At 38.3% G+C, this 24,109-nt stretch overlaps 3 protein-coding genes across 3 annotated transcripts in view; 2 read left to right on the top strand and 1 right to left on the bottom strand.

The window, feature by feature from the left end:
- The window catches only part of LOC134822799 (protein ABHD13-like), a 948,842-nt gene that overhangs the window by 235,960 nt on the left and 688,773 nt on the right, over positions 1–24,109 (top strand). The gene's annotated exons all lie outside the window — the stretch shown is intronic.
- Positions 1–24,109, bottom strand: part of LOC134822541 (E3 ubiquitin-protein ligase RNF19B-like) — a 118,616-nt gene that overhangs the window by 69,720 nt on the left and 24,787 nt on the right. The gene's annotated exons all lie outside the window — the stretch shown is intronic.
- The window catches only part of LOC134823636 (cAMP and cAMP-inhibited cGMP 3',5'-cyclic phosphodiesterase 10A-like), a 51,043-nt gene that overhangs the window by 22,979 nt on the left and 3,955 nt on the right, over positions 1–24,109 (top strand). The window contains exons 13-24 of the mRNA XM_063835171.1: positions 9,143–9,249; positions 14,248–14,338; positions 14,643–14,744; positions 15,175–15,296; positions 15,431–15,556; positions 15,821–15,932; positions 16,424–16,579; positions 16,725–16,870; positions 17,199–17,337; positions 20,758–20,841; positions 20,972–21,060; positions 21,263–21,440. Coding sequence (XP_063691241.1) covers positions 9,143–9,249; positions 14,248–14,338; positions 14,643–14,744; positions 15,175–15,296; positions 15,431–15,556; positions 15,821–15,932; positions 16,424–16,579; positions 16,725–16,870; positions 17,199–17,337; positions 20,758–20,841; positions 20,972–21,060; positions 21,263–21,440 — 1,452 coding nt within the window. The remainder of the gene's footprint in view (positions 1–9,142; positions 9,250–14,247; positions 14,339–14,642; positions 14,745–15,174; positions 15,297–15,430; positions 15,557–15,820; positions 15,933–16,423; positions 16,580–16,724; positions 16,871–17,198; positions 17,338–20,757; positions 20,842–20,971; positions 21,061–21,262; positions 21,441–24,109) is intronic.

Genomic DNA, 24,109 nt, shown 5'->3' with positions numbered 1-24,109 from the left:
AACAGCGGTATAAACATGTTTTGGAGCATAGATTCCTCAAGTGAATTCCTTGAAGCTATCAAAAATAGCGATGTTTATAATATACAAGTATATGATTTTACTACTCTTTATACCAGATTAGACTTGATTGAAGTAGACTTGTGACTTGACTTAAGGCGGGTAGTATTCCCGAGATCCATTGACAACAGTTCTCCACAGCTTTCTGTCCTCCATCAGTGTAGCTATCTCATCTACTGATTTCAGCCCAGTATCTGCTTTTAGGTTATCTAGTAGTGTTAGGTAAGGTCGCCCCCTGTTAGTATGCCCATGACTCGGCTTCCAGAGGATCAGTTTGTTCAGTGTCAGCTCCGGATGTCGGTGAGCATGACCTGCAAGTCTGAGCCTTCGTTGGGTTATCTTGGAGCTGACTTTAGGAAGATCACCGTACAGACTGTGGTTGCTGACATGGTCTCGATACTGATTGATGTTAAGGGCCATTGTTAACATTCGTGTATAGCAACCATCAACCATCTTCTCCAGCCTTTTCGTCATAGTCCAAGTCTCAGAACCGTATAGAAGCACCGACTCGACTAGTGCTGTGAACACTCTGGTCTTGATAGACTTTCTAAGGTTAGATTTCCAAAGTTTTTTGAGAGTGTGGCATGCTCCCCATGCTCTTCCTTTCCTAACCCTGATATCACTCTCACTGTCTCTGATTCTAGAACCAAGATAGGTAAAGTCTTCCACGTGCTCTATTGTGTTGTTACCCAGGGACTTGATGGTATCAGGGTTCTCGATGTTCTGAGTAATGAATTTGGTTTTCCCTTCATTCATTCTAAGTCCCACTGTAGCAGCAACTCTTTCTACCTCTAGCATCAGCATCTCTGCCTCCTTTACAGTATCTGCTATCAGAGCAATGTCATCTGCAAAACCAGTGTCTGTTATCTTCTCCGCCTTGACTCTCCTACTCCGATAAGGCTTAATGGTAAATCCTATTTCAGGATGCTTGCTTAAGGCTTGTCTCATGCAATAGTCAAGGGCTATAATGAACAAGTATGGTGCTAATGTATCCCCTTGAAGAACTCCTGCCAGGATATCAAATAGCTCGGTATCCCCATCTGGTGTTATAACTTTGCCCTTCGTGTTGACATAGAGAAGATTAATGATATCTACAATACTGTCCGGTATTCCATAGGCCTTTAGTATTTGCATCAAAATTCCCCGGTGAAGTGAATCAAAGGCCTTCTTAAAATCAACAAACACCATAGCTACCGGTAAATTTCTCTGTCTAGCCCCCTCTAGAATCCTTCTGAGTGCCAAGATGTGACTAGTAGTGGACCGTCCTTCCCGAAAACCATTCTGAGTGTCCCTAAGTACCCCCTCTATAGCCGGCTGAATCCTATTAAGCACCATTCTATTAAGAGTCTTAGCTACGAGAGAAGTCAAAGATATCCCCCTCCAGTTTCCAGGGTTGGTCAAGTCTCCCTTTTTGGGAACCGGGATGATGTTACTTATCCTCCACTGATCTGGCGCAATACCATCTGTCAGGGCTTTGTTGCAGAAGGACAGCACGATTTCATCCAGGTCGCATCTTTTGAGGACTTCAGGTGGTATGCCGTCATCACCTGGTGCTTTACCTTCTTTTATCCTGTGTTTAGCAGCTTTAAGCTCATCCACAGTAAAAGGTTCTGTACTGATGTTGAGTCCTTCAAATTGAGTCTCGATCCTAGGATGCTCGTTTTCCACATCCGGTATACTCCCTAACAGATTCGTGAAATGCCCAAGCCAATTTTTCTTCCTTTCTTCGGCTCCGTTGCCCCTTATTTGAGTTGCCCCCTTGGCCTTCCTGCCAGTTATCTCATTTATGACATTCCAACTTTCTTTGTTTTTGCATCTGTCTGCAGCCATTTCGACCCTTCTAACCTTGGCAACTAGATCTTCTTCAAAGATGTCCTGGTACACCTGATCCAGTTCAGTTTTTAGTAGCTTAACAGACAGTCGACTGTCTTCACTAGGCTCCCGGTGATAGACAGTCTCTGCTTGCTGCAAGGCTGTACGCACGCTTTGAACTCGCTGATCACCCGCGAAATCGTCACGTCTCTTCTTTTCTCTCTTAGGTAGTATGGCTTTGTTGGTATCAGCAATCGCATCAACAAAATGCCCATACAGTTCCGTAACCTCACTTTCATCGGTTTGCTCGCATAAAGCAGAGTACCGATTCTTGACTTCTACTGCATATCTCTTCTGTAGGTCTTCATCCGATTTAAGTGCTCCCCAATTATACCAGGTTTTCTTGGGTTGCTTTTTTGCTCGTCGAAGAGATAGCTTGATCTTAGACAAAACAAGTCTATGATCAACGGATTCTCTCCGTTACTGGTGTTATCTCCGTAGTTGCGTCAAATGCCTTGCTAGTTAGGATGAATCCCACTCCGCCCACTGCTGCCTGGGCCCGATTACTAGTAGCTGATGAAGTAATTAGATAGCTGCTCTTGCCAACTCTCTCTACTTTGACAGGCTCTTCATGGACTATCCTGTGCTCTTGGATACCTACAATCTCTGCTCCACTCTTCTCGAAAAGATGTACCATCTCCAGTTTCCTCTGAGCAGTTCTTATCGTTCTTGTGTTAAGAGTGCCTACCCAGGTAATGTCGGTACATGAAAATAAACTTTTTTTGTTGTTTTCGTTTATGTTGGGTGTTTCAGGTTGATTAGGCTCATCATTCGCCAACCTTCCATTCGGATTTAAGTTGGTGAAATCATTACCACCTTCACGTCCAGAAACAAAAGTAGGGGCTGATACCCTAGTGCTGTAAGAACTATTCATCATGTTTCTTTTCTGTTGGCTATGTGACACGTGAGCCACCTGCGCCACTGGAATGGCTCTCTTGATAGCTACTTCATCAGTAGATGTTCCCACATACAGTAAATAAAACGGAAAGATGACAGATGGTGCTCCCATAGTTCCGGAATCTGTTACATCTTCATTAACCCAAATCACCATCATCACGAGCTTGTTCTGAGGATGCCCGGCTTTTTTTTTCGGGGGTGCACCCCTAGATCCGCTGTGTTCAGTTACAACTCCATCACTGAAGTTGCATGCAGCCCCACCTCGAGCAGGATGTGGCTCTTCACCACGCACAGACGGTCTGAATGTACAGAGTTGAATCTGCAGCATCCTAGGTTTACCCGTAATAGAGCAAAACCTTTGGGGTTTCCAAATTGAAGTAGAGAATATGATTAATGAAGTTGTTGATTTAATATTTTCAGACCGTAATAAATATATTTGTATTTCTAAAAGAGACAGTAATACATGTTTCTTTTCCAATAAAACCTATGATTCTCATGCCTGCTTTAGTCAAGATGACCTAAAAGAGGCTGTTAAATTTATTATTTATAACACTTATGTCGTCTTCGGTGGGATTGTATTCATACAAACCAAGGGTATTCCTATGGGTGGAAATTCAAGTTCCCCTATAGCTGATCTCACTGTTGGCAAAAAGGAATTTAATTATATGAAACGTTTACTTCAGGAAAAGAAAATGGGATTAGCAAAGATATTATCCAATAATAAACGATATGTTGACGATATATCTATTATTAACTACCTTTACTTTCATCAATTGATTAAAGATATTTATCCTAATTCATTGGAGATGGAGCGAGCTGGTTCCAATAATAAAATCATTAACTACCTTGATTTAAATATTAATATTTCCACAGAAGGACTAGAAATATCAGTGTATAACAAAACTGATGATTTTAATTTTCATGTTGTATCCCTTACATTTCCTCACAGTAACATCCCAACCGAGGTTGGCTACAACGTTTTTTCAAGTCAAGTTCTTAGATATGGTAATGTTTGCACTATATTGGATATCTTTACCTCCCATCTTCACAAAATATTCAAAATTCTAATTGATAGAGGATATAGCCGTGATAGACTGATTAAAGGCATTAAACGTTGTCTGAGGAAATATGATAACGTTTTCAGGAAGTTCGGTATTCTAGATGACCATAACATTATTAAAGAACTCCCCTGATATCTTTTGATTTATTGAAACACGGGTACTAACTCTGCTAAACTGAACAAATTCTGAAACTTAGGTGAATAAGTGTACAACGTGCTAAACCGAAGTTCAGACTGACCAGTGAAAATGGGCGAGCGTACCAAGTGTCATTTTAATTAGAAGTTTTAGTCAGTGATTTATTATTGAAGCTTGTAATTACAATATCTAATGCTCCTATAAATACTTTAATTAATTGTTTGTTCCGTTATTCTTTTTCCTTCCTCTTTTCCTTGTCATCCCCTTTAGTTTTAAGATTCTTGCTATAAATGGCTACAGCTAACACTATTAATGCTAAGTACCAAACAACAAGTGGGAGGTGGATCGTTGGTATACCATTAAATCGATTTAACATCGCAATTCCAGTCGCAAGCCTGGGACCACTACTAGCATAGTCACAACATCTACAAAGCTGCCATATAGCCTTACTGACAATTTTCTCGACTGACTGACAATGTTTCTTCTTTTTCCCCATTTAGAATACAAAGATTAGTACATTTTAGCTTATGATTAATATTATATTTTTACCTATAGTTTACCTAGATTGCATAGTAGTTACTAAGCTAGTTGCTTAGTAGTTACTAAGTTACTTGCTTAATAGTTACTAAGCTAGTTGCTTAATAATTACTAAGTTACTTGCTTAATAGTTACTAAGTTACTTGCTTAATAGTTACTAAGCTAGTTGCTTAGTAGTTACTAAGTTATATTACTTGCCTAATAGTTACTAAGTTACTTGCTTAATAGTTACTAAGTTACTTGCTTAACAGTTACTAAGTTACTTGCTTAACAGTTACTAAGTTACTTGCTTAATAGTTACTAAGTTACTTGCTTAGTAGTCACTAAGTTACTTGCTTAGTATTTACAAGGGGCCAGAAATGTATGTAAAGTAATATCAGAAAACTTGTCGGTTAACGAACAATAAACTAATACAAAAAGCCTCGGTCGAGGCTAAACAAAACTGGAACCATGCGCCACCATCGATATAAGTCTAATAATGTAATAAAACTATAGTTCATAAACAAAAATTATACGTCACGCCACTAAAGGAAATATTCGTAAAAGACGTTACGTACATATATATATGTACGTAACGTACATATATATATATTTATAACGTATATATATATATTTATATTTAATAAACCGAAACCCCACCAATCTGCCTCAATAACTTATGTGTGCTATGTTTTACATAAGTATTGAAATGGATAACTCAAATATTGTTTGATAGTTGGGGACGAAGTGAGAGTCTCCACTCAGTGTTTCAAAACAAATAGTTGTCGACGTTTCGGCACACGCCTTTGTCATAGAGTATAGACAGGATGTTACAAATACAATAGCTTACATAGCTGCAATTTACAATGTTAAAATAATCTGTTGTATAACTATAAATATAACTATCAATATAACTGTGAAATACCTACAATATTTTACAAAACTCCATACTATACTCACTCCGTCCCCACCTATCAAACTATATGATCGACCCACTCATAAAAGCGAAGAAAGATTACCATAACTGAAATATTATTTGAAATTGAATCGAATATCATTTAGTCCTTTAGTCGACCTTACTTTAAGTAAAATTGATTTGATTTCCGTAAAATCGTCCCGCAGATGCATTTTACTATCTGAAGCACTTGAATTTAATTAATATTTTGGACAGGAAGGAACCATCTTGATTCGTTTTCTAACTTTTAATGCCTGCATAAGGAAAATTTAATTTAAGTCTGACATCAAAATGGTTCCGCGTAGACTTTAACGTGTTAAATCGAATACTATATTGCTGTTTTACTATTTTAATATTAAACTCTTTTGATCGTTAAATATTAACGTAATACAGGGATATTTTTCGCACGCTTTTAGTTTTATAAACATGATTTGTCCAAATTTTATAATTAAAAAGCACAATTCACTTGTTCAGAATTGAGATAATACAGAAACAAATGATAGACTAGCGATTATTAAAGAAAGTAGAATTCCAAGTGTGTTTGCTGAACAGCACGAGGGAAATCATAATATGCCACACATAGAGACATACCAGGTTTAATGGAAAATTTGATTGTTGATTTTTCCCAGACTAAATACCAGTCATTACTGGAATGTAAGCATTTCAAAATATCATAATTACCAAACAAGCCAAAAAGAGGTCGACAGGCTTTAAATTTAACTGCCTAACTGGAGAACATTTAAGCCAAAATTTTAAAAAACTTGGGAGTTCCAGTCTTGATCGTAAGTTAAATAATTGTACTAAGTCATTATAAGTTATTACTAATTGTAAGTCATTACAATCGTCAATGTTATCACCTTTTATAAGCAGCTGCTCAGTAGCGTTTAATTGACTGATCAGTGAAGAGCCGGGGAACGTATGCAGTAAATTTTAGACACTAATAGTAATGGCAGTTACTGTTTTAATATTGCTTACTATATATACTTACTAGAATACTTAGAGTAGGTTTGGCTGGGATCAGGACAACAGTATCAAGTACGTCCTCCTTTCACTCCGCTGGGGTATTTTTTGTAAGTACTATTCTTACTAGCCCTCAGAGGCTCTTGAAGGTACTGAAACTTAAAAGGAATATATTATCATGTAGCAGCTGATTATAAATCCAGGTTAATGATGATATTTAGTTCAGAAAGTCTCGTGAAAGTAATATCTCGTATGTCTTTCAACAACAGCCCTTATTTCACAGGAACTGAAAGAGGACTGTAGTTGAAGAAGTAGGAGAAAGTAGAAGAAGTAGGAGAAAATATTATTAAACAGACTATACTGAGAATATAATGGTAGCTTGGAAATTAAAAGACATAAAACCTCAGAAACACAATAGTCAGCTTAATGGCTGAACAATAAAATTAAGAGGAAGATGAGACGCGAAAAGCTTTAAGCAAGTTTTTAGCGTAAGTATAATAGTGCAATAGAATTATGATCCATCCATTCCATTTCAAGCAAATTTAGCTGAGGCGTAATCTTCAATATTCGAAAAGCATTTGGAACTACATGAAATTCAAAGCAGGGAGAGATGTCTATACTCTATATTAAACAAAACTGTTCAAAGAAACCTTTTAGAAATGATTAAATTATAAAATGATCGTTTAGCATATTTAGCGCAGTGAAACCATGGTTAAAAAACTAGGGGTGGGGGACAACCCTGTTGCCCATTTATTCCCCAACTTTTAGTCAAATGGGCATGGCATCGATTGGCATTGCTGTTTTTAAGCCTTAAAAACAGCTAAAACTTGAGTTATGGTGAAAATAAACATCGCCATCGTGATTGCCGTCCTCTGATTAATTAGCAAGTACACTGTACAGCTATTATATTATATACTAATAGTTATGTTTTAATTTTTCGATTTTGACCGATTTTGACCAAATGATGAAAATGACCCCTTTATTCCTTAACTTTTGGTCGAATATCGATAGACAAAAATGAGGTTGCCCCCCCCCCCCCCCCCCCCACCACGCCACTCCTAACTGTTCTTGTCAGTTGTCACCACTTCATTAAACTGGCACTGACTAAGTAACACAGGCGTTATGCAATTATAAACTCGATCATTTTATTTCATTAAAATATTAACGTCAAGTAAATATGAAAATTCAGGTTATATTTCTGCCAGAAATATAACCTGAATAAATAATAATTTCTGATTACTAGATGTTAATTAATTGTTAATGTCATTCACCAGTTTAATTGGAAAATTAGTGTTATAACTTAGTATTTCTCTAGTGTGTTAGCTTATTATGATTTCGGTAGCGAAGTATGAATTGCCACTTAGTTGAATTTGTTGTAATGTAAAAGACCAATTTAGACCAATTTAGACCAACTAAGAGCAACTTATACCAACTTAGACCAACTTAGACCAACTTAGGACAAGAGAAGTTGCTGTAATTGACAAGAGAAATAACGAGTAGTTTAACAAGAGTAATGAAAATAGCTTTGTTGTCCTGCGATTATAATTCCAATTTTAACACTCCGGTACGATATATCTAATAGTAATTGTTTTGTGAGGAACTAACAAACCTGTATAAACTTACTAAAGACAAAATAATTGTGCAAAGTGCCCGTTATAGTAGCATCAGAAGGCCATAAGTAAAAGGAAATTCGAGACGAATGAATACCTTAAAAGATGAAAGGAGTATTTCATAAAAATATCAAAGGTCGAATAAAGACAAATGGAACAAAGTTTAAGATCCATTCTGAAATTAAATGCTTTAAAAGATGAAAGGAATAAAATGAAAGGAAGTTAAGAACTCAAAGGTTTCACTCTCCCCTGACCTCTTAGCTTACTGTCCACTAATGCCAATCGCTAGAAGGTTAAAAGGTAGCAAGTTATATAATGATCTGCGTGAACACTGGTAAATTTGCTGCTTGACAGCTTGAAGGAATGAAGATCACCTTGCCTCTCTCATTACTACTATCCTAGTATATCCTGTACACATCCGACAACGGACGATTTAAAATTTAATCTACTGTCGAGCATGCACTGGTCGACGTCCTAGCGTTTTGTAATAACCAAATCAGCTCAAACTTTAAATTTAATTTTTCCTAGCTACACAAATACAATTGTCAAGAAAGATGTTAATTAACGACGACCAGACTGCTAAGTAACTTAGAATATTTGTAGGTTCACTTAGTAATATGTAAGGATGATTTTAAGGGCGTTTTTTGACGCAATATGCAACAGGCGTCACACTGCCACTGGGCGGTTGCCGGTTTGCTTTAGATAAGAGAGCCATATTATCATATTGTTTTAAATATTAGATAACTTTATTACATTAATATTATATTTTCACTTCGAGCACTCGTTGCATCCATTACCTCGAATAATAAAGCTGTATTATAAAAGCGCACTTTATTTTATTTTTAAATCTAAAAATCAATAACACAAACATGAGTCAAAAATATAACTGCACTTTAGCATCAGACAGCAGCGTCTTTTAGGCCATTAAATGAAAAAAAGCTTTAAATCCTGACGTTTTTGCAAGGTAATCCTGAGATTTATTCGCCAAGCCTATATTTTTATTTAAGCCTCTAAATGTTGCAATAAGCGAATCTTCTTAAAATAAAGCATTAAATTCTGACAAAATTTGTCTGTTTCAGAGCTCGACTATACGGACACCTAGTAAGAAAGGGGTTATTGGAGACACCTTTCAGACAGGAAATGTTAACAGGATCGAGGATGTGGACAGTGACGAGCGATTTAATAAGTAAGTGGGTGAAATCACCTGTCATGCAGTGCAGATGCAATATTCGGGTGCCCGAATTTGGGATAGAAATTTGGGATAGAACAAAAATTCTAGGGACGACATCTAGCGTCATCTAGCGTCATATGTTGCCGCGACATCTGACGCCATCTAGCGACATCTGACGACATCTGACGCGACGACATCTGACGCAGGCGACATCAAGCGCTGGATAGCGGGATAAGTCAGTTTACGACAGTTCACGCTATCTAGCGCTATATAGCGCCAGATAGCGCTATATAGCGTCAGATGTCGTTGCGACATATAGCGCTAGATAGCGCTAAATAGCGTTAGATAGCGCTAAATAGCGAAGAATTTCGGGTCGTGACAGTCCAGGCTATTTAGCGCTAGATGTCGCTATCTAGCGCTATATTTCGCTGACGTCAGATGTCGTTGCGTCATATATCGCTAGATAGCGTTAGATAGCGCTGCATCAGATGTCGTCGCTACATATAGCAGAAGATATCATATCCTATCACAGTAACAGTAACCCTAACCCTGTGTGTGTGTGTGTGTGTGTGTGTGTGTGTGTGTGTGTGTGTGTGTGCGTGCGTGTGTGTGTGTGTGTGTGTGTGTGTGTGTGTGTGTGTGTGTGTGTGTGTGTGTGTGTGTGTGTGTGTGTGTGTGTGTGTGTGTGTGTGTGTGTGTGTGTGTGTGTGTGTGTGTGTGTGTGTGTGTGTGTGTGTGTGTGTGTGTGTGTGTGTGTGTGTGTGTGTGTGTGTGTGTGTGTGTGTGTGTGTGTGTGTGTGTGTGTGTGTGTGTGTGTGTGTGTGTGTGTGTGTGTGTGTGTGTGTGTGTGTGTGTGTGTGTGTGTGTGTGTGTGTGTGTGTGTGTGTGTGTGTGTGTGTTACTCATACTGGGACCGTAAGCGCAGCTTGTTTTTTTCCACCCAATATTTTTTGTTATTTTTATTTTGTATGAAAATTAATTTTTACTGTGTATGAAAATTAATTATAATTTAAGTGAGAATGATATAACTATAAGCTTGCGCGTCGAAGTCACCCAACTATTACACTCGATTTATTAAATATTCGGCTGAGTGGAACAAAATATTAAATATCACTTATAATCAAGGGGTCGTTTACATATTATAATTATATAAGGGGCCTGATGCCGCCGGCCGGGGTTTTCCAAATTATTACGCTCACTAGTGTGATTGTGACATAATACTAATAGCAGAATAGCTTAATAGCTATGTATGGAATAAGAGGACTTCGCCGCTTCGACGCGCCGCGCCTATTGTCATTCTTGCTTCGCATCGAATCGAGCAACGATTGTTGCTCTGCTTCGCAGAGCACCGAACTTGATGGGTTGACATCGTCAATCAATTACTATACAACTCCAATATCCAATAAATTTTTGGACAGTTGTGAAAGCCCTATTGGAAGGTTTTTACAAATTTTCAGAATGATCTCATTCAAGGAACGAAAAATATATCCGCGCGAATAATACGTCCAAAATTTTAAACTCACTTTTGCTCCCAAAGCCACGCATCACCAATTTTGTCAAGTTTGCGAAACTCACTGATGATTCCAAAAACGTACAACAAAATTTATATTGTAAAAAGGCTCACACTCTCCAAAAAAATGTGAACAAAAATTTTGAAAATCCGAGCAACTTTATTTTTATCGTGCACCTCCAACTGGAAAGACGAAAGGTATGACATCGTTAATATTCGCTAAACGATCAAATCATTAATTTTTTATCACGCGCCGTTTTTTCTCAAAATATTAGTCCAAGCCAAGAAGTACGAAGTAGCGCGCGTCGGGCTACTTAGTCCATTAACAATGATCAAATCATTTACTTGTTCATAAAAAATTTAGCACATATTATAGGCTTTTACTAAATTGCTCGCCCAAAAATTTCACGTGACTTTGGTTTTTTTGGTTTTGCAGCCGTACAAAACGGTTTTACATAAACCCTAATCCCAACCCTAACCCTAACCATAATCCCGAAGCTATCGATATTCTTAACCACAAACCTAACCCTAACCCGAGCCCTAAATAATCGAATTCACGTTTTACTAGCCTCAAGCCTGTCACGTGACCAAAACGGATTTTTGCCCATAACTCTCCAGGGAAGCATTTTAACCCTACGTCATGGGGGGTGATTCGGAATCAGCGTCCAAAAATACACCGATCAAGATAACTTTTATGACTAAAGCCAAAGGGCCTTTTCACAAGAATTGAATTTTCTTCAAATTTGGGCGAGCGATTTAGTACTAGTATACTACTAGTAGGAGCGCATATTATACGTTACTAAATTGCAAGTTATTCTGCTTGCCAAAAATGGAAACACGATGTAGTCGTATTTATATTATACTTTTCATTTTCTCATAGCCACGAGTCTACAGTTTACTGCTCGCTATTGCTTGAAGCTATAAGCCTTACTGTGCCGCGCCGCGCATCCAATTGCGATTCTCGCTAGATCTGCGAGATACACTTCTGTGCCTTGCCGAGCTGCGATGAATTGACATTGTAAATTATGGCTCAGGTTAGATAACTTTGATAGCTTTAGGGTGAGGGTTTTGATTCACATATGACATGATAGCCATGTGTCTACGCGTACTGCATGGACTGTCGCAAAACGACATCCTTCATTATGCGCCGCGATATCTAGCGCAAGCTGTCGCCACGATATCAAGCGCTAGATAGCGCTATCTAGCGCTATCTAGCGTAAACTGTCACAAACCGACATTCTCCGCTAGATAGCGCTTTCTAGCGCTAGCTGTCGCCGCGATATCTAGCGCTAGAAAGCGCTATCTAGCGTAAACTGTCACAAACCGACATTCTCCGCTAGATAGCGCTAGATAGCGCTGCGTCAGATGTCGTTGCGACATATAGCGTTAGATAGCGCTAGACACCGATAGATGTCGCAAAAAAATGCGGACATTTTATGAAAATAGCGCTATCTGTCGCCTGGCGCCAGTGCTGCGTGCCTAGCGTCATTTAGCGTCATCTAGCGTCATCTAGCGTCATACAGCGTCATATAGCGTCATGTACCGCTAGATAGCGCCAGAAAGCGTCAGATAGCGACATTCGAAAGGTGCCGTGCAATTAGCGACAATGTTGCTAATTGGCGTCATCTAGCGTCATCTATCATCATCTAGCGATATTTCACGCTAGATGACGCTAGGTGACGCTAGATGACGTCATATGTCGAATTTCAACTATCAGCGCTTTTTAATTCCGTTCCAACCGGTATTAATAAAAACACACACACACACACACACACACACACACACACACACATACACACACACACACACACACACACACACACACACACACACAAACACACACACACACACACACACACACACACACAAACACACACACACACACACACACACACACACACTTCTGCTATATGTAGCGACGACATCTGATGCAGCGCTATCTAACGCTATCTAGCGCTATATGACGCAACGACATCTGACGTGCAGCGACATATAGCGCTAGATAGCGACATCTAGCGCTAAATAGCCTGGACTGTCACGACCCGAAATTCTTCGCTATTTAGCGCTATCTAACGCTATTTAGCGCTATCTAACGCTATCTAACGCTATCTAACGCTATCTAGCGCTATATGTCGCAACGACATCTGACGCTATATAGCGCTATCTGGCGCTATATAGCGCTAGATAGCGTGAACTGTCGTAAACTGACTTATCCCGCTATCCAGCGCTTGATGTCGCCTGCGTCAGATGTCGTCGCGTCAGATGTCGTCAGATGTCGTCAGATGTCGCTAGATGGCGTCAGATAGCGTAAGATGTCGCGGCAACATATGACGCTAGATGAAGCTAGATGTCGTCCCTAGAATTTTTATGAAAATAGCGCTATCTGTCGCCTGGCGTCAGTGCTGCGTGCCTAGCGTTATCTAGCGTCATACAGCGTCATACAGCGTCATATACTGTCATGTATAGCGCTAGATAGCGCCAGAAAGCGTCAGATAGCGACATTCGAAAGGTGCCGTGCAATTAGCGACAATGTCGCTAATTGGCGTCATCTAGCGTCATCTAGCGTCATCTAGCGTCATCTATCATCATCTGGCGATATTTCACGCTAGATGACACTATAGATGACGTCATATGTCGAATTTCAACTATCAGTAAAGGTCCGAATCATGTTGATGGGGTAAGCGGTATAAAGAACGGTGAATAAAAAGTGATTATAATCGCTAATAAGCGCTTTTCAATTCCGTTCCAGCCGGTATTAAAAAGAAGCGCTTATAAGCGCTTTTTTGTACAACCACGTTTAGAACCATGTTGATAGGAAAAACGGTAAAAAGCGGTGGAAAAGATTAAAAAAGCGGTAAAAAGCGGTAAAATAAAAAGCGACAATAAGCGACAAGGAGCGACAATTGGCGATAAAAAATCGCTTATAAGTGGTTTTTTAAAAAGCGCTATGTAGTCGCTCTGTAGGCGCTTTCAAAAAGGCTAAATTGCAGTCAACGTATAATCGCTTATTTATCGCTTATAAACGACGCTTATAAGCGCTTTTCTGAGTGGCCGCTTTTCCAGCGCTTATAATCGCTTTATTCTTGGAAAAATCGCTTTCGAAGCGATTTAATCGATTAGAAACGACCAAAAAGCGATTATAAGCGCTAAAAAAATAAGGTAATCGCTTTTAAAAATATTTACAGCAATTATAATCGGTTATGAGCGCTTTTATTTGAATCAATTATAATCGCTATAAAAGCGATTATAAACAGCCTAAACCGATTATAATCGCTAAATAAGCGCTCAGTAGGCGACAATGAGCGCTCATAGTAAAATTTTATTTATGGAAACTTGCCCAATATTGATCCTGTTAATTGTTGAAGTAAGGGTCAACTATTTCCCTAACGCAAGAAACTAATCGCCGTAAGTCTTATAATACTGAGTAACAAATAGTGCGCATATTAATTTAACAATTTGGGTTCAATGACATATCATTATCTTAACCGGTTCCATCCAAACAGGGAGATTGACAAGCTGACAGGCTTCAAGACACGTAATCTACTGTGTATACCAATACACTCTGATAAGGGAATAATAGGGGTCACGGAAATGGTAATAAAAAACTTGTAAGTTTTATTATATTTTTATGTTGGACATTAATTAATATTGAGGTGAAAATAGCCTCAGAAACTGCAGTTGGCCCCCATAATTGACGTCAAAACATTTTTGGAGTTAAGGTATTTCTGCACACACGAATGTTAGAATAACCCAGTTTATTATAAAACAGAGGGCTGCATTCCAAATGCTGACGTTGCTTCACCACCATTCACCGCCGAGTGTTCTCAATAGCAAGAACTTATTGGTCAATTTGCTAACAAATTACATAGGTAGTTGACTGATTACATATACTTCCAAGGAGCGAGGATTTTCCCTGAGTGACGAGCGAGCGTTTTACACGCTGACAGTTTTCTGTGGCCTAGCTCTCTATACTAACAATCTGGAAAGGAGACTCGCTAGAGTGAGTTATTGTGGTTCACTTTGTACTGACTAGAGTGAGTTATTGTGGTTCACTTTGTACTGACTAGAGTGAGTTATTGTGGTTCACTTTGTACTCGCTAGAGTGAGTTATTGTGGTTCACGTTGTACTCGCTAGAGTGAGTTATTGTGGTTCACGTTGTACTCGCTAGAGTGAGTTATTGTGGTTCACTTTGTACTCGCTAGAGTGAGTTATTGTGGTTCACGTTGTACTGGCTAGAGTGAGTTATTATGGTTCACTTCGTACTGGCTAGAGTGAGTTATTGTGGTTCACATTGTACTGGCTAGAGTGAGTTATTGTGGTTCATTTTGTGCTGGCTAGAGTGAGTTATTGTGGTTCACTTTGTCCAAAAGCTAAAAAGTAAAGCTCGAAAACCAGCGACTTGTTTAAATAACCAGATACTAATTAACAGATGCTGACGGCTCGAGAGATAAACATGAGCGTTTTGAACTACTACCGGGTTTGTTCACAGGACGAGTGTGACGTCATAGCCGCCCTGCCCCCTATGCAGGTCTCTTCCTTTCAGCTCTCCAGGTTATTTACTAGTTTACCTACCCTGAATACTGCCCACTCTTATGAGTAATACTAAATGTTTTCTCTCGTGTGGTTAATTCCAATACGGATCACATGATTGAGACCCACACCTTGCCATATTATTATTATGTCAGGTACGATTTTGACACGTGGAGTTGCAGTCAGGAGACTCAAGTCAGACTTTTTATCGGACTATTTGAGGACCTTTTCCCGGGACTCTACGACAGAGACTTACTTATCAGATTCACACTTACTGTCAAGTTCGTTAAATTGTGGCAAATTATTTCAAATACTTGTTACCCACTCCTTTTATAGGATGCAGATACATGGTACAATCATATGCTTTGACAAGACCAAATTAGTACCAATCATTTCCAATACTACATCATTAGACAGTTAGAATTCGGTGTTAACCATTTGATCCTTTGTATCAAAGTGCTTATATAATATACGCACTCTTTTAGTGATTATATCATCAAGATAAAAGCTCGAATACTGCTCGAATCCTCCATTTTTATCTTCAGGAAGAACTACCGAAAAGTAGCGTACCATAATTGGGAACATGCCTTCTGCGTGGCTAACTGTATGTACTCGATATTAAAGTCAAACCAAGTCATGTGCTTTACTACTAATGAGGTGTGTATGATTACATATATTTATTACAGAATTATATATTGATAACATACTTCGTAATATTATTACCGTATCTTATGATTACAAGGATAGGATAATGGCGGTGCTGGGCGTTTTAAAATGATCCATGATCAGCCACCAATTGTCCTGAAAGCATTCGAATTATCAATAGGTAGATCCAATTTTGATTAATATGAAACTAGAATTGTGAAAAATTGTGCGGGAAGTTCCGAACTGTGCAAACAATTCGAAAAACAACTGTTAGTGCAAATATGTGCAGAAAACGGCCAATAGTGTCTATACGCTCCCTCCGCACTAATGTGTTGCCTGTGTTTCTCAGTAGCTCAAAACTGATTCATGAACTCGAAACACGGATTTGTTTTTCATCAAAATTAAAACAAATAAGCCGAACGAAAAAACGCAGAAATCTCTATCAAATTAAGAAAATTTCTTGTTCTATTAAACTTTGTTGGCTGACTTGATTTGTTTTTCAGATGTTAGCCTTATTTGTAGGGTGCATTTGTCATGATCTAGACCACAGAGGTTACACAAACAGCTTCATGAAGCTTACCGCACACCCCCTCTCTGCTATCTACTCCAGCAGCATCATGGAGAATCATCACTACGAACAGACCCTCCAGTTACTCATGGTAAAAGTCACTCTCCAATACTATAGATTTTGTTATTGAACGCTTGATTCACATTTTGCTATGGGAACTTTGATAAGGTTTTAATAATATAAGAACAAAGTGCCATTACAAGACTGTGTTTGACAAAAAACTTTTAATTTTTCAGCAAAAAGATTTGAACGTGTTTGCTAATCTGAAGCCAGATGACTATGTTAACGTAATCGCGATCATGAAGCACGCTATCATAGCAACTGATCTTGCTCTTTACTTCGACAATAGGACCACTTTAAGAGAGCTTCACAACAAGAATTTGTAAGTTTATCATTATGTTCTTTTTTGTATTAAGCGTTCTGTAGTAAACTTCCTCCGACCGGAATCAAACTTTCGGCACCTCAATTGTGTCATATGCTATCTATAATAGTTAAGCGACAAATTGGTAACTGTGAAATTTCTGTCGGGGAAATTCCGTCTTCAAAAACTGAAAATGGGACAAAAAATGGGAGAATACGATTTTTTCATTTTTCGACAATTTACCTCAAAACTGAAATTCCGGCCCATACCAGGATATTAGAATTTGAAAACATCCAACATATGAAGACCGATTTTGTCTGGTGTCAGTTATAATTAACCTTATCTGCAGGTTCAACTCTGATGACAGGGAACACAAGCAGAGACTCAGAGCTCTGATCATGACCTGTTGTGATCTCTGTGCGGTAACCAAACCATGGAATGTTCAGAAGATCGTTGTGGAGCATATAAATGAAGAATTCCACAACCAGGTACTGCACTTATTGTACATTGTACTGTAAACATAGTACGGGGGGTACCAATGGCATAAATGGCATAATGGAGAATTGGCCAAGCAAAATTTCCATTTATGCCATGAAATTTCTATGCCATTTGACGATTTTTATGCCATTTGTCTCCATTTTATGCCATTCGAAATATGAAATTTTAAAACTTTGAACTGAGAATTTAATAACGAATAGTCTGCACCCCACTAGTACTGTCCACCTTTATCTCTATTTGTTGTACTGACCCTGGTCATTAGAAACACCCCTAAAAGTTCGTTTTTTGACAAAAAATTTAAAACTTCTGTAATTTCATTTATGTTTTAGTTACGCATTTGATTTTTGGTATGCGTATAGAAAATCGATACGGCTTTAAAATGAGATGTTCGGCGACCTCCTAGCTCACTCACTAGACTCAGTAGGAGTGATTTAACTGCGAGGGACAATTGAGGCTAACAAGTTAGCCTCACCACTTTCAAAAAAGAACTTTCTCATGTTACGTCCATGATATCCAAGTTGCAAGTATAATCCATAGTGATTATACTTGACCGAGATCTAAGCTTTAAATATTCGAGGTGAAAATGAGGCTAACCACCTTTTGAGAGGGTGAAATGAGGCTAACAAGTATACTTTTGTGTATATTTTCGAGTTGGTTCGGTATTGTGACTATCTAATATGTCAACAATAAAGATTGATTCATCCTCTTCAAACTCAACATTTCAGAAATCGCCGAGTCTACTTGTAGGAGGCCAAAATGAGGCTAATAAATAATTCGACCGCATTTTAACTTTAATGTACGGAAACAGGTTAACAGCTCACACGTTACTTGATATCCATGTTGCACATGAAATTCCTTGGGATTATATTTAATCGGTATTTAAGCTTCAAATATTCGAGGTGAAAATGAGGCTAACCACCTTTTGAGAGGGTGAAATGAGGCTAACAAGTATACTTTTGTGTATATTTTCGAGTTAGTTCGGTATTGTGACTATCTAATACGTCAACAATAAAGATTGATTCATCCTCTTCAAACTCAACATTTCAGAAATCGCCGAGTCTACTTGTAGGAGGCCAAAATGAGGCTAATAAAAAATTCGACCGCATTTTAACTTTAATGTACGGAAACAGGTTAACAACTCACAAGTTACTTGATATCTATGATGCACATGAAATTCCGTCGGATTATAGCTTCAAATTTTCGAGGTGAAAATGAGGCTAACCACCTTGTGAGAGGGTGAAATGAGGCTAACAAGTATACTTTTGTGTATATTTTCGAGCATGTTCGGTATTGTGACTATCTAATGTGTCAACAATAAAAATTTATTCATCCTCTTCAAGCTCAACATTTCAGAAATCGCAGAGTCTTCTTGTAGGAGGCCAAAATGAGGCTAATTAATGATTCGACCGCATTTTAAGTTTTAACTTTAATGTATGGAAACATGTTATAGACCCACTATAAAACTTGTAATTGTAGCCCGAAGGTTATTGAAACTTTATCGAAACTTATGTGAGGTTGGATTGAGGCTACCTTCCCTCCTTGAGGCAAAATTGAGGCTAACAGATACACTACGCAGACAATTGTCACTGTGCCAGCTATCAAGTAGTTGCTGAGCAGCAGCAGCAGTTAGATGAAGAAAATGAAGTTGAGGAAGGAAATGTATTAGAGCTGTTGGCTAGAGTAGGCCCCTTACTTCTATGGAGCTCTCTGGCCAATTGCTCTGGCAATGCTCTCCATGGGGCCATGTAATATCACATGATCTGATATCATGCCAAATTATACTCTAAACTATAAAGTATAATAAAAATGGAACTGTTTGAGAAAAAACATTTTTCGTTACTTGGAAAGAGAATACTTACTCAGCTGTCAGCATAACGAATCAGACGTACCTTGATCTTATATGTACTTGTGACGGTCTTGTTTTTTATTTAACTCTGCTGAAGAGGCAATTCCCTAATGCTGAAATCGTCACTTATTACCTTGGAAGTGATCAGAATGAGCAGCTGTTTGCATTTATTCAGGTTTCTTTTTCATCTGGTCGCTCAAGAAATATGGATGCGATAACTATGGCCCATGGAATGGAGAGAAAGAATGTGTATAGTGCTTTATCATTACATGAAGACACATCTGCAATTGCACATGCACGTGGAAGTACAGTTTTGCATCCTACAGTTCACCTCAAAAAGGTTAAATCTACAGGCCAGAAAGCAGAACGAGTGAAATGGACTGGTGGTATGATAAGCCTAGGCAAGTTGGCAAAAACGCTGGACAGGGCATCGAGGGACTGCATTCGAGAAGGGAAAAGAAACAATTTCCCTGTGTTCGCCGCAGTCGCAGATCCTGAAGAACGGAGTGGGAAGCCAATCGTCCATGGCCAAGAACTTTCTTGGGAAGCTGTAGATGATGAAGCTGGATGCCTCGAGGATGAGGACGACTTAGCTTATGAGGTAGAACCTGGAGTTGATGATTGTGATGATGGAGAAACGATATCAACAGATAAATATGGAACACTATCCTTCCGGTCTTTTGAGACACTCACGCTCAATGGAGGAAGAAGCACTTTATCAACAAAATCTCGTCTTTCAAGATTCAAGGGGGACGCGTTTGGAGTGTCTTCTGATGTTCGCATATACAATCAACCTGAATGCGGATGTTCTACAGTTTTGAAAGCTGGCAGTACAGAAACTCTTAAAGTCTTAAAATCTCAGCAGGACTTTGCAACAGGAGTGGTTAGATTTATTTCTTATCAGTCATGCCCGATGAAGTACTACTGCCAGGAACATAGCCTAATCAATGGATCTCCTAATGTTTGGCTACTCGTCGAAGACAAATACATCAGATGCATTGTTCCTTGATGACATTCAAAATCGTTGTGTTGTCAATGTTTGTATTCTTGAATAGTGAAATGTTTGGTATATATTTGATATAATACATTTCTATTTTCTTTATTTAGTTATTTGTCATATGAATCTTTGACTTTAACGATCATTCCAAGCGTTATAAAGCATGAAACATGTCTCTTATTCAAGTACTAATAGTATTTGCGAATCTAAAGTCATCCTAAAGGTCAAATATGAAGACCTAAATTAATGGCATAAATTGGCATAAATGGAGAATTGGCCAAGCTAAATTTCCATTTATGCCATGAAATTTCTATGCCATTTGACGATTTTTATGCCATTTGTCTCCATTTTATGCCATTGGTACCCCCCCCCCCCCCCCCCCCCCCCATAGTACTATGCTGAACTTATTAAACTGCAGTAGAGCGGATAGTTTCTCACTCAGGCACACTTATATGACAAATATTTATTATACATTTTGATACATGCCAGCCCTTTACCAAATTGGTAGTTCAGTTACAATTTATGATAGTCAGTTTTCCACGAATAAATTCAATAAACCATTTCCAGGGAGACCAGGAAAAGGCTCTTGGGTTCGAACCTCTACCTTTGATGGACCGTGCTAAAGCAGAAACCCAAACAGCTCAAAGCCAGGTTTATTTTTCCAGTTGGCTGATTCTTTTACAAACTAGCAGTTTGGAACCACCCACAGTAAAACGAATAACTTCGGTTTTGTAATTGATCGATTTCTGTGTTTAGCAGTATTTAACCTTGATAACCTCAGGTAGATTTCATAACCTCGGTGTGTTTGCCAGCTTACAAGCTTCTCTCCGAATTAATGCCATCAACCTCACCTATGTACGAGGGGGCACTGTGAGTTATATATACTGATATTTTCCAATCATTTCTGTTGTCTAGGTTTTATTTGTTTATAGGTTTATGATTGAACTTTGAAACTTTTTGAAATATATACAAATAAATAAATACGTAGTAAATGTTTATCGTTTATTATTCGTATTATAAAAAACCAAAAAACCAAGCTCTTGCTTCCAAATAACGACCATATTTACTGTAGGAGTAACCTTAAAAAGTGGGAGACAGTGGCTAAACATGGTCCCGAAGCTGTTGAAATTCCAACAAATAATGTGGAGAATCAGGAGGTTACCAAGCCGGCCGCTAAACTCAGACGGACCAAAACTAACGGCAACAAAAAGGGGAAGAATGTTGGCAAGGATAGATTTCCTACCCACAAGGTAAAGCGCTGAAGGAATACCAATAACATTGATTATAAGTAGAGTATTCTCCTCTTCCCACCCCCCCCCCCCCCCCCCCCCCCAACATGAACAGGTCAGTCTGGCAGCTGACCTGTTGTCACTTTGTAATTGGGGCCCTGGCTTCAACCTCACCGGAGAAGACATCGTCATCTAAAGTAGTCATAGAAACTTGGAAATATGAACCCCCCTTCTTCCCACCCACAGTATGTTTCAACTGGAAACACTCATTATAGACTTCTTCATATCTATTGTGAAAAGCTTCAAATTTTGTATTTGTCCCGTCAACGTTGTGTAAAAAATTCCAATCAATAGACGCTATTTTCTCCTCAAAACGAGCGATTTTCTCTTCATTTATTACTCGGTTTGATGATTCACAAGTTTCATTTTTCAATTTATTTCCTATTCTATTAGTGTCGAGAAGTATGCCGGTAAATGTGGCAAGGTGATCAGATAGCGATTCAGTTATAATGCCTGACTTTGTTATAGCATGGCATTGGTTTACGAAAATGTGATCAATAAGTGTAGCACTGTGACAAGTAATACGAGTTGGTCGTGATATCGTTGGTGCGAATCCATACTCTGCAAAAATATCAACATATTTAGTAGTATGGTCATTTACGCCATATTCTAATAGATTAATATTGGTATCACCTAGAAATAATACGTTTTTGTTGCTATGTCGCGCCAAATCTTTTAGGGTGTTTTCCAATTTTTCTAAGTAACTGGGGACATTACCACTGGGAGACCGATACATATTGCATAGTATGATGTTTTTGTGGCCATTTTGAGCTATCTCTATTAACTGAAATTCGCCAACGTTTGGATCATCTCTATAAGATAATTCAGATCGTGCAGTGACATCAGATAATTCACAGAGATTCTTGTTTACATAGGTTACTAGACCACCGCCCTTGCCAGAGTCCCTTGCGGGAGCCTGAATAAAGGGGGGATGAAAGCCTTCTAACTCTAATTCTTTTCCTTGAAAAGCCATACTTACAACCGTGCAGTTTGTTTCGTTGAAACACAGAACATCAAATTTTAGGTGCTGTTCAATTTCATCACGTATATTAGAGATTGCTTTGCTCAAAGATCGAATATTAAGAGATTGTACTTTAAATTCATAAGGCCTACTCGTGTTGATTTGCCGTGGTTCGTAGTATTTACAGCTATTTAGTACATCTGAGCAGTTGTCCCATGGATTAAAGTTTAAGTCATTGTTTTCTTCAAAAGTATTACCTATATAATTAGAGTCATGGTTTCTATGGTATGGGTTAAATTTTGCGCTATTCTCGTAATTACCGTGTACGGTGTATAATTGTCTAGGTGATACCTCGAAACCAGGAAACAATTCACGTGTGCAGCTTTTGCATCCTAACTCGCCCGCTGAGCATTTATTGTGCGAATAAGCGTCGCATATCCAGCAAACCGCCATTTTTGATTTGTTTCCCAGCTTTTTACAAGTTTTGCAGCTCACCCTGGCAAAACTTACTTTAGATTTAGCTTTTGTTTCTGTACTACAGGGTATGTAAGTGTTACACGAATTTTCATTAGTTAGAGTGGTAATATCAGTATTAGTAAACGGAAATATGTCAGTAGTACATGCCAAACAATACCAGTTTATGAGACTATTGTCTAATTTCATTCGATTTACGTCATTTGGTTCAAGATTAGCACATTTCCGATGAAAAATACCGTTACAAAGGCTGCATTTTAGCGGATCTTTACGTTCTAAACATTTTTTAGAACATAATCTACATCTACAAGACTCTTTGCACATCTTTAATTTGCAAAGTATAACTATAGATTACTGGTTATATGATATACGATAGATTACTGATTATCAATATAAAATTAAAATTAAAGATCTAAAGAGATTTATACAGGAACTGTGGGTCAAGAAAACGGGTTAAGTTTTATGTTTGAATCCTAGTTCCAAAATCAGTAAAAATCTGTAAAGGTTAAATAATTGATTAAATAGTTAAAATATTTAAATATAAATACACTGAATTTACTCCAGTAATTCTACGCTTGTGTTGTGTTGAAATTAGTTCGGTCCGGATTTATGTTGTTGTTATCTGCAATTTTGCTTATAACCGGTTCAGATAAGATAAGAAAGAGTAAAAAACCGTTTAAAATTTACTGTGATGCATTTACCATAGTCTATAAGCCATCGCAATAAAAAATAATTTATGATTAGAAAAGAAAAAAGAAGATAAGGAACTTGCTGTTCTTTGAAAAAATTTGAACTTAGGTACTTTCTGTGAACGTTACTATACGTTTAGCTTTGAAAAATTAAATTTGTTCAAAATTGTGTTGTAAACGATTATGTATTCGCGACGAAAAATTTGATTTAAGAATTTCTACTGCATTGGCAAAAGAGATCGGAACTCATCCCTTAAAGGCCACACCTCTTCGATTACTGTCGGTCTTCGCCTGGCCAGTTCAATGATGCACTCCAGGAGACGCGAAACGATCCCTTTCTTGGCTGCTAAGGTTAGATGAATACCGTTCCCATTTGGATCTAGTATAGTGCACCTTTTCCTCATCAGCTCAAAGCATATTTGATGCGAGTCAAACATCAATAGATTTTCAACCTTCGTGGTTAAAATAAATAAAGACTCGTTAAACCTACGAATTTCTGGATTTAG

The sequence above is a fragment of the Bolinopsis microptera genome, chromosome 11 (assembly GCF_026151205.1).
Source record: "Bolinopsis microptera isolate Bmic1 chromosome 11, MBARI_Bmic_1.0, whole genome shotgun sequence".
Classification (NCBI taxonomy): domain Eukaryota; kingdom Metazoa; phylum Ctenophora; class Tentaculata; order Lobata; family Bolinopsidae; genus Bolinopsis; species Bolinopsis microptera.
This window is presented reverse-complemented; position numbering and strand designations above follow the sequence as displayed.